The sequence below is a fragment of the Triticum urartu genome, chromosome 6, assembly GCF_003073215.2.
Source record: "Triticum urartu cultivar G1812 chromosome 6, Tu2.1, whole genome shotgun sequence".
In the NCBI taxonomy this organism is placed as follows: domain Eukaryota; kingdom Viridiplantae; phylum Streptophyta; class Magnoliopsida; order Poales; family Poaceae; genus Triticum; species Triticum urartu.
In genome coordinates, this window is record NC_053027.1 from 36,987,127 (window position 1) to 36,997,664 (window position 10,538).

General features: G+C 43.6%; 2 protein-coding genes across 3 annotated transcripts; both read left to right on the forward strand.

The window, feature by feature from the left end:
- The first annotated feature begins 1,099 nt into the window (after window positions 1-1,099).
- LOC125513632 (glutamate--tRNA ligase, chloroplastic/mitochondrial) lies at window positions 1,100-5,266 on the forward strand. 2 transcript variants are annotated; one of them, XM_048678794.1, is made up of 13 exons: window positions 1,100-1,514; window positions 1,747-1,868; window positions 2,224-2,406; window positions 2,563-2,681; window positions 2,761-2,809; window positions 2,937-3,038; window positions 3,246-3,348; window positions 3,444-3,507; window positions 3,625-3,739; window positions 4,008-4,108; window positions 4,274-4,430; window positions 4,813-5,076; window positions 5,168-5,266. In XM_048678794.1, exons 1-12 carry the CDS (start codon window positions 1,184-1,186, stop codon window positions 5,044-5,046), a joined length of 1,680 nt encoding a protein of 559 aa, XP_048534751.1. In that variant the 5' UTR covers window positions 1,100-1,183; the 3' UTR covers window positions 5,047-5,076; window positions 5,168-5,266. The 2 variants fall into 2 exon arrangements, with proteins under 2 accessions (XP_048534751.1, XP_048534750.1); XM_048678793.1 differs by having other exon boundaries at window positions 1,101-1,514; window positions 4,813-5,266.
- Window positions 5,267-6,773: 1,507 nt separating this feature from the next.
- On the forward strand, window positions 6,774-9,525 carry LOC125514341 (bifunctional protein FolD 4, chloroplastic). Its single transcript, XM_048679649.1, has 5 exons — window positions 6,774-7,128; window positions 7,408-7,733; window positions 8,150-8,386; window positions 8,464-8,631; window positions 9,102-9,525. The coding sequence occupies exons 1-5, from the start codon at window positions 6,909-6,911 to the stop codon at window positions 9,270-9,272; spliced, it is 1,122 nt and encodes a 373-aa protein (XP_048535606.1). The 5' UTR covers window positions 6,774-6,908; the 3' UTR covers window positions 9,273-9,525.
- Window positions 9,526-10,538: the final 1,013 nt, after the last annotated feature.

Consider the following 10,538-nt stretch of genomic DNA (forward strand, 5'->3'; position numbering starts at 1 on the left):
CGACTAACATTGAATGTTCCACTCGTTGTTGTTGGCTCTATCACCGCGTGCGACAACCCTAAAGAGCCTCGTAGCATCGCGAGGAAGCTCACCATCTTGTACCTCATTGGCGTCCTGGATGCGTCCACACCTAGCTCCATGTGGAATGTAGCTCAACCACCACGCTCCCTCTCCGTTGTTGCACGACACGGCATCGTCCCGATCGACAATCGTCTCAAGATCCCCATCAGCTATAAGACTGTGTGGTGGTCGACACGTCTGGTGTGGTGTAGGTAGGGCACACGACGATGGCACGAGGTGGTGGAGAACATGGTCAAGGCAGCCGTCGTGTGCGTGCCCAGGAAGTGGAGGAATGTGCGAGCGCTGCACTTGGCACCCGAATCGATTGCCCTACCTCTCTATCCGCCATCAGGTTGTGCACATGTGTTCGAGCTCCGATACACAGGAGGAAGTGATTCATGAAACCGAACAAACAACAAAATTTTGGTGACGTTGGATTGCAAGCTTCCCTATCCCTGTTCGCGGACACGTTAAAATATTTCATTTGGTGACTAGTGCGTTGGAGATGTCCTAAGTTTTTGTTTTTGGATAAAGGAGATGCCCTAAGTAGGGCCCACACGTCAACCGGACACCAACCATGCCTCGCTTTAGGTCTTCGTTTCTTTTTTTGAGCGGTGCTTCATGTCTTCGTGGGCTATAGCAAATACGGTGGCTAGGGCTTGGGCCCCCAAACCCAGCCTAAACCATAGTAAGTTTTTTTTAGAAGAACTACCACTCCCTTATTCCATAATGTAGTGCGCCCATATTTTTCGAGATTTAACTTTGATTATAAATTAGACCAATAATACATAAATCATTTTATTAAAAAAATATACTTTTAAAAACTTCTTTTGACGAATTCAAAGGTATCTGTCATGCTTCCGCCGCAGTCGCCTATGTTGGTTAAATTTATGGTAAAAAATAAATTTTCAAAAGCGTGGACGCATTACATTGTGGAATGGAGGGAGTAGGTCCCACACGTCAGCAGACACCAACCAGGCCTCGCCTCAGGTGGTGATCAGGGCTTCATGGGCTATAGCAGCACGGTGGCTAGGGCTTGGGCCCCCAAACCCAATCTATCCTCGTCAAATCTTCCTCTCCTCGTCGCAATCCAATCCACCGCCCGGCGAAGAAAGGCGACGAGATGGCGGCGAGCAACTTCATGGGGTCGTCGTCGCGGCTCCGCATCGGGCTCCTCCCGTCCGTGACCCCGCGCCTCGGCCGCCGCGCGCTCGCCGCGCGCGCCTCCGCGGACAGCGGCGGCGGCCCGGTCCGCGTCCGCTTCGCGCCGTCGCCCACCGGCAACCTCCACGTCGGGGGCGCCCGCACCGCGCTCTTCAACTACCTCTTCGCGCGCTCCAGGGGCGGCAAGTTCGTCCTCCGCGTCGAGGACACCGACCTCGAGCGCTCCACCAAGAAGTCCGAGGAGGCCGTCCTCAGCGACCTGTCCTGGCTCGGCCTCGACTGGGACGAAGGTATTTGCCGTCACCCACATGTCAGCCTGTCAGGGTTCTTCTGAGCTGACCGAGAGATATCTGATGACTAGAGTTCAAGAACGAATTCCTACTCTGGATTGTCTTTGCGATGGCTGTTTTTGTATAAGAAATGTGCAATGGTGTAGTTGCTTATTAAGCTGTATTGTGGTAGTTAATCACTAGAGTAGAATCTGTTACCTGCAAATTGCTGTGCTCATCTGTGTGTGTTTAGGCCCGGACATTGGTGGCGATTTCGGCCCTTACCGCCAGTCGGAGCGCAATGCTCTGTACAAAGAGCATGCCCAGAAGCTAATGGAGTCTGGTGCTGTTTATCGATGCTTTTGCTCTAATGAGGTATCTTTCTCCCCCTCTCCTGACCTGCATGTTTGCCTGCTTAGTGAAACATGAGTTTTGTGGTTCCAAGTTCCACATATATGTAACATATTGTTGGCTCTTATCAATATGGGAGTTGAGTAAAGTTCTCCAAATGAATTATTTTGGTTGCTTTGAGTAAAATATACTTGGGATTTTGTGCTTCTCATGAAAAATTAAATGTGACATATCCTACCATGACAGCTACGTATGAGTCATTTAAAACCTGGTGAACAATTTGAGGGCGTTATTTCGAGTAAACTCATGGGGCCTGGCCTGGCTGTAATATTCACTAATCAAATAGTAGCTCATCTAACAAGTGTGATTGATGCTTCAGGAACTCGAGAAAATGAAGGAAACTGCTAATCGGATGAAGATTCCTCCTGTATACATGGGGAAGTGGGCTACTGCTTCAGATGCAGAAGTGCAACAAGAGTTAGAGAAAGGCACACCTTATACTTACCGCTTCCGAGTGCCAAAGGATGGTTCACTGAAAATCAACGACCTTATTCGTGGTGAGGTAATGACATAAAGTGTTTGAGCCTATGTTTTCACATTACTGTAGGTCCACAACGTGAACTGCTCTTATGCTTTCTACGTTAGTGATCCAAAATTTCTGAATTGTGCGAGTAGCACAGTGATATACATATACTGACCATCGGATAGTTTTATAAAGGTCAGTTGGAATCTAAACACACTTGGTGATTTCGTGATCATGAGAAGCAACGGCCAGCCAGTGTATAACTTTTGTGTCACTGTTGATGATGCTACCATGCGCATTTCTCATGTTATCAGGTAACGGAAATTTATTACTCTTGGTCCTTACTTCTGATCGTCTGGCGCAGAATTCATGCATTTTCTTGTTTTTTTTCAGAGCTGAGGAGCACCTACCAAACACATTACGGCAAGCTCTCATTTATAAAGTAATTTCCTGCACCTGCTTTTATTGTGTCGTGATTATAATATAGTCTTGACCTTCGGAATGTGTGATTATAGTTCTGACCTTCAAAATGTCTGTCTCATCAAATGCAATGTTATGACCCTCTGCAGGCTCTTGGATTTGCAATGCCTTTATTTGCTCATGTCTCACTCATTCTGGCTCCTGATAAAAGTAAACTGTCTAAACGTCATGGGGCTACTTCTGTGGGGCAGGTAACTAGCTGATTGTTGGAAATACATGGTGTTTACCTGCATCAAAATATGTGACTGTCAAACTGTATTCTTGATATGCTTCTCTCTAATTGTCTGTATTTGTTCCGACTTAATTACTGATAATTTCACATCTTCTCTGGACATATTTTACTTTTGAATGAAAGGCGTGAAAGTGAAACACTCATTTGTTTTTCTTTCTCTGAACAGTATAAAGAGATGGGCTATCTGCCTCAGGCAATGGTCAATTATTTAGCACTCTTGGGCTGGGGTGATGGTACTGAAAATGAGTTCTTCACCATTGATGATTTAGGTTAGTTTGTGAACTCTTACTTCACTGGGCGGTTTTGAAAAACATAAGGACCTCTTGTTTCATCAATTCTCACTTTGGCGTTCCATCACTTGCAGTTGAGAAGTTCACTATCAATCGCGTCAATAAAAGTGGAGCAGTCTTTGACGCAACAAAATTGAAGTACATCAAAATTCTAACAATTTTCATATTGCCAGGACCTTTCTCACTCACTTGAACATGGGAAGTTGCATACATGCTTTTCTGATCTATTTTCACAATAATCTGGTTTGTTTATAGATGGATGAATGGACAGCATCTACGGTCACTTCCTTCTGATTTACTCATCAAGGACTTCGAAGATCGATGGAGGAGCACAGGCATTCTTCTGGAGTCTGAAAGTGATTTTGCTAAAGTAAGACTGGAATTCAATTTTCTGTACACACTAGGGGTTCTTTACTTTGGAACTAGTACATGCTAAAGGGATACGTGGACTTATTTGACACAGTATTTGGTGCTAAGAGTTTCTGTTTCTTTCTCACAACCACCAAAAGAAAGCGATGTACAAAACGCTTCTTAATCATCAACAAATCATTTTTCTTTCAAATGTTGCAACATCAGGAGGTTTAGGACTAGTTGCTATCCTGGGAAGCTTTAATAATAATATGCACTATTTTGCGCAGGAAGCTGCTGAGCTTTTGAAGGAGGGCATTGATTTGATAACCGATGCGGATGCTGCCCTTTGCAAATTATTGTCGTATCCCCTTCATGACACTTTAAGCAGGTCTGCAAAACACTTTAATGTCTCATTAATTATTTATTTACCCTTTTCCTGAACTACCTCCGAAATTGTTGCCAAATGTGTAATCTTGTAAATTGCTTTGACTGAGTGTGGTAGGCTTGTTCCTATCAATTACTGTTTTTATATTTGTGTGTTTTTAATCTCCAGTGATGAAGCTAAATCTGTGGTGGAAGACAAACTTTCTGAGGTTGCATCTGGTCTCATTTCTGCTTATGATAGTGGTGAACTTGGTCAAGCACTAGCTGAAGGGCATGATGGTTGGAAGAAGTGGGTGAAATCTTTTGGCAAGACTCACAAAAGGAAGGTCAGTATTGATGAGGGCGATTGTGTTTTGATTTTGTTGCCAACGGAATCAAGGGTTGTTCCTGGGCTGTTTCAACTGTTTGGCCAAACCGTTAGAGCATCTAATTAATTTTAATTTTGAACTGCCTCAAGACATACATGCAAGATTTATTACCGTGTTTTCCAGCTATAACTTCTGGAAGTAATCTATCTCTCACTGAACCATGATAACTAGAGATGTTGAAAACACAGCTAACAAATAATTAGTTCAATACAAACCTTGACAATCCTGGCTGATATCAAGTTCCTCATTCAGCTCCGTGAATACTAATGCTTTTCCTGGCCATATACAACTGAAAGAAACAACTAATACGCATTGTATTGCTGTATTAACCTGTGAGCAGGGAAAGTCGCTATTTATGCCACTCCGGGTGCTGTTGACCGGGAAGCTTCACGGACCTGCCATGGACAGTACCGTAATCCTCGTGCACAAAGCAAGCACCTCTGGTGCGGTGGCCCCTCAGTCTGGTTTCGTGAGTCTCGACGAAAGGTTCAAGATCCTGAAAGAGGTGGACTGGGAGTCACTGCAGAAGCAGCAAGAGTCCCCGGTTGAATCTGCGGTTCCCGCAGCTTCGTAAATTTTGTAGGGAATCCAAAACAAATATAATGTGAGTGAGCGATGGTTTTTTACTCTTTTCTTTATTTACGCGTGTAATGAATTTTGAGGATATGTGCTCCATCTTGCTGTACTTTTTGTAGGTTGTGTTGCCTATTTCTTCCGTTGCTGGGAACACATAGGACACGTCTAGTAAGATGTACGAATAGTTTGGCGCTTAATAAAGTGTTTTTTCTGTATCATAGTACACTTTGATGCTTCAACTGCCAATATTTGATGATGTACTACAGAGATGTTTTCTACGCCATGTGTTTTTATTCCTAAAACCAATGGGAAAATCCATCTCTGCACCTAGCTCATCTGCACCCCCGTTGACGAAGAAAATCAAAACAAATACTAAAATAATTCAAAAAATCAAAAAAAAATTGTGCGATAGAAAATTTGATGCGTGAGGTTCGCTCAAATTTTCAAATCATTTGGACATGTGACAAGCTCTCAGCAAAAAAGATAAATTAGGGGTATGTAAAAATGTTTATTGTTCATGTACTGTTTTGGCCTGATTTATCATTTTTGCTGAGAGCTGCTCAGATGTCCAAGTGACTTGAAATTTGGAGCGGGCCTCACGCATCAAATTGTCTACCACACAAATTTTGTTTTGGATTTTTTTGATATTTTTGAAATTTTTATGATTTGTTTTCTAAAAGGGTGTAGATGAGCCTGAGCACCAAAACACCCTACTCAAACCAATGATTCTATTTTATTGTCTACCAAAAGAAAAATAATTCTTTCATCTTTGAAAAATAAAATAAAAAGCCTCTTGAGTTCTCGATATACCTAAAAACTGTTCATCTTCCGAACTGAAATACTCCCTCCGTTACAAATTTATTAGTTCATTTGAACTAAGGCCACACACTTATTTTAAAATGAAGGGAGTACCATAATAACATTTAGACATGAATGTAATCTTCAAGATGCAACTTTTATTTTTGCTTCATGTATGAATACGTTACTGTAAGCATTTGAAAATAAAATTATATTTTTTTATAACTAATTTATTGATACTACTTTCGCTTGGCCAATCAAGATCCTATTATTGTAGCTTTAGCCATAACAAGAGAATTACTGTTATTGCACGAAAAACGCCGTTTGTTTTAGGCAGCATTTTTCCTTTTTGCGATGAACTGTTTTTGGCAACGTGGGGAGCATGGTTGGGAGGATTCATATAAACCAGAGCTAGATTCAATCGCGAACCGAGCGCGTCTCGGCCGGTTAGGTTTCTTGTTGGTGGAACCTGCCCACCAGGTTCAAGTCCTAGACCGATAGGAGCAGGGTGTGCATTTATACGAGTGTTTGCGTATGTATTCTTTTAGAAAAAAAACTAAATTCATATGAAAAAACCCCGATAGGACTCACATTTGGAAGGAACCCTAAAAGGTCATTTAGATTCTACAAAGGAACAAGATTCCGGGAATTAATGCTTTTTGCATTCTTTCAAAAAGTAGACAAGTACTATCACACGCTGCCCTACTCTTTCGTGCGGTTTGTGAATTTCCATCAGTCCAAATTTTATTTCATACCCAAGAATAATATATAAATTTTAGCATTTTAAACATACACTTTTAGTTCTTATTAAAATACATTCGCCAAAAAATAATCTACAATTAATTACCATTCGCAAAAATAACTACAATTAATTACCCCAAAAGTTTCACTTGCAAAACCTGGGCCAAGTTGGGGTTTAGGTCGCTGCTCCAAAGACCCGTGCCCACGACTTTCTCGCCCGACCGCTCCTTTTGCGCCGCCACCGCCGCATCCGCGAAAACCTCGCCCCCACTCCCGCCGCCGCCTCCGCCGCAGCTCCGGGGTCCTAGAGTCCCAGCGGCGATGGCGTCCTCCATACTCTCCGACTGCTCCTCCTGCGCGACCTCCCGCCTCCTCCCCCTCCGCCGCGCCCTCCACCCGCCGACGCCCCGCTTCCGCCCCTCCCCCGGCCCGGCCCCGTTGCCGAGGAGGCCTCTCCTCGCCGCCGCCACCCCGCTCCCGCTCCTCCCCCGCGCGCGCCGCATGGCCGCGCTCGCCGCCGCCGCCTCTTCCGCCGACCCAGGTGTGCGCACCCATTTCGTCTTCTCCTCGCCTCACTAGTATAGTAGTTTTAAGTATTCTATTGTGTACTGCTGTCCCCTGCAGTGAGCTCCCTGAGCAAAAGCACAACCTTAGATAGTCCCCTTTTTTTTTGTCGAGTTAATCCTAGTGTTATAGTGTAGCAACGGATGAATTACCTGGAGAGGCTTGTTAGTTGTTACATCCGCATAGCTGTAATCCTGTGCTGCATCATGTTGTTCCGGTGTTATAATTGTGTCGATGAATGGGTTTGCTTGTGCAGCAACAGTTTTGGCCGATGCGTCTGCAAAGATCATCGACGGGAAGTTGGTGGCGAAGCAAATAAGAGAGGAGGTCGGCGTTGAGATCGCCCGGATGAAGGACGCGATCGGGGTGGTGCCTGGGCTGGCGGTCATCCTAGTCGGCTCGAGGAAGGATTCCCAGACCTACGTGCGGAACAAGAAGAAGGCCTGTGATGCGGTCGGTATCAAGTCGTATGAGGTCAATCTGCCAGAGGACGCTTCCGAGTACGAGGTCATCAAGCACATAGCAACCTTCAACGATGATCCGTCGGTGCATGGCATCTTGGTTCAGCTGCCCTTACCTCGCGTGAGTTCTCAATAGAGACTGTCATATAATTGTTGAACCCATTGCCTGAAGGGACTGTCATATTTGATCTTATTTAGTTTTTTGTTGTCTAGTGATTACTGACCTAGATATTATGTAGCGTGCCACTGAAATATGTATCAGGCATTGATAATGGCAGATTCCCTCAACCCTACACCAAACATTCCCATTTATTGATTCAAGTAACTGCATAGATGCTGTATAATTGTTACAGAAGCCATCTGGTTACATTCCTTAGAACTCATGGATAATACAGATGAACACATTTTATTTTATTTTGGCTAATGGTCATATGCCAATTGTGGTTTTGTGTTTCTTGTCAGCGTTCTATTAAAAATGACTATCTATACTGATTCTTGAGCTTCTTTTTTCACCTATGTGTTCTAATTAATTTGCAGCATATGAACGACGAGAACATATTGAATGCTGTTAGTATTGAGAAGGACGTTGATGGCTTTCATCCAGTGAACATTGGACGGCTTGCGATGCAAGGTCGGGATCCATTTTTTGTTCCATGCACCCCTAAAGGATGCATGGAGCTGCTACACAGATCTGGAGTTGAAATAAAAGGGAAGAGAGCTGTTGTAATTGGAAGGAGCAATATTGTGGGGACACCTGCTGCTTTACTCTTACAAGTATGAACTAGTTTTTCATTTAACATAGTTTGATCAACTTTATTTCAGTATTTAATATGTTTGCAAATGATTATTAGAAAGCAAATGCAACTGTGAGTATTGTACATTCAAAAACCAAGAACCCCGAGGAAATAACAAGACAAGCAGACATTATAATCGCGGCTGTTGGAGTTGCTAACCTGGTCAGAGGGAGTTGGATAAAGCCTGGAGCTGCTATTATTGATGTTGGCATCAATCCGGTTGATGTAAGGCACCTACTCTCTTTTAGCTAGAACCTTTCCATCTTTTCCCGTTCTTTTCTTTTTAGTGCTAAGGTGATCTGTTTACTTTTAACATACGCCTGTTTCTCAATGGAAAAGCTTGGTAATGTTTGTATAATGTTTTGGTTCAGAATGCAAAATTTTGACAATCCCAGAATATGGGGAGTTCTGCATGGTTTTTTTTTGGGGAGTATGTGTTTGTCTTTGGGTTCCTCCCCGGGATCAAACTCTATGAAGCCCCATGCTTGGAACATTGTGGTGAATTTGTAGACTTATTATTTTAAGTTTGGGCAGCACAGTGATCAGTTAATTTAGAACTCTACTAGTACCTGGAAGGTTCTACTTGGCTGATGTCTTCCAGTGTATATTTTCTCTTTTGCTGCCGGCGTGCCCCTTGCAGCATGTGTATTACTTTTCCTGCGTGGTATACTCACTGCTGATTTGGAATGCATCAGGATCCAGCAAGTCCTCGAGGTTACCGGCTAGTTGGAGATGTCTGCTTTGAGGAGGCCTCCAAGGTTGCTGGAGCCATCACACCAGTTCCCGGCGGTGTCGGGCCAATGACAATTGCGATGCTTCTGTCAAACACACTGGATTCAGCAAAAAGAATCCACAAATTCAAGTAACCGGACAACCCTGTAGTCAGAACTTCGGAGAGTGCTTAACGTTTGGTTTAGTCTACCAGGCAAGGTATTGCCAACTGTTCTATGCGCCTTTTGTTGGACCAGAAAAAGGTCAACAAGAGCCGTGAAATAAATTTTGACAGGGGTGAGAAATTTATCCCGGCTTCAAACTGTACCGTATTCGCTAATGTTCCATGAAATCCCAGTTCAATCTGTGGCACAACTTAGGTCAATTGAGATCTCAGTTAAGCTTGGATGAACCGTATGTTATGCTTGTTTCCACAAACTGATTGGGCATACATGAGTGGTGGTGGCCTCCCCTGCTGATGTGGCAGGACAGGAGAGGGAAGGAAACAAGCGCTCCAATGTCCAATCTAATCTATCCAGTTGGATCCTGGATTTTATTAGCTGTCCCAACTAGTTTTATGTATGGTACACACACTGCACTCACAGGGATATATATGATGGTTGTTCCTAACTGCTCCCACTCACAGCTGGATGGGAAGTTAGCTGATGAACCATTTCTGTTCAGGCAAGTAATCAGTGCAGTTTCTAGACCACATACATATATGTATCATATTGCTTTGCTTCTAAGTGCAGGGAGGGGATGCTTGGTATCCTATATAATCAGAGGGCCGCGTCGACGTGCTGGAATTTCCCCTCATTTCTGCAGGAATTGGAGTGTTTTCTTAATGAAATGTTGCTGCAAATGATAATAATCTATAACCATGACCTGGAACTGAATCAGAGATGTGCAAAAGGTTTCTGAAATAATAACATGTACTCCCTCTGTCCCATAATATAAGAGTGTTTTTGACACTTGTATAGTGTAAAAAACGCTCTTATATTACGGGACGGAGGGAGTATATACATGCACAACTGAAAGGATATGGTCCAATTATATGAGATGCCTGTGCACTTCTGAATCTTGGTGTCTTGCCTTTCAACCAACATATCCCACTTTTCCCTTTCTGGCAAGAGTGGCTAGTGCCTACATGTCACCCTAGAAAGGAAGTGACACTGAATACAGTTGGTATGGTGGTGTGGGCAGATGGCGGCCATAAATAAATAGATACAGTAGTGTAATAATAATACAAACTTGAGAAAATTATTAGAAAATTTCTTATCAGGAAAAAGCAAGGACAGGAGCGGTTGTGCAACCACCACGGTAGTGCACCATTCCTTCAGAATTAAGATACTACCCCATTTGGAACGCCCAAGAACCTGCTGGATTATCCGAAACATATTTGTATCCTATGAAATTCCTGC

Bases quoted from the DNA above. Each gene is read 5' to 3' on its own strand.
- LOC125513632 (XM_048678794.1), top strand. From the start codon at position 1,184: ATGGCGGCGAGCAACTTCATGGGGTCGTCGTCGCGGCTCCGCATCGGG. The intron at 4,109-4,273 runs GTCTGCAAAACA...TTTAATCTCCAG, and splicing joins CTTCATGACACTTTAAGCAG to TGATGAAGCTAAATCTGTGG. The intron at 4,431-4,812 runs GTCAGTATTGAT...ACCTGTGAGCAG, and splicing joins GCAAGACTCACAAAAGGAAG to GGAAAGTCGCTATTTATGCC.
- LOC125514341 (XM_048679649.1), top strand. From the start codon at position 6,909: ATGGCGTCCTCCATACTCTCCGACTGCTCCTCCTGCGCGACCTCCCGC. The intron at 7,129-7,407 runs GTGTGCGCACCC...TTGCTTGTGCAG, and splicing joins CGCCTCTTCCGCCGACCCAG to CAACAGTTTTGGCCGATGCG. The intron at 8,632-9,101 runs GTAAGGCACCTA...GGAATGCATCAG, and splicing joins TTGGCATCAATCCGGTTGAT to GATCCAGCAAGTCCTCGAGG.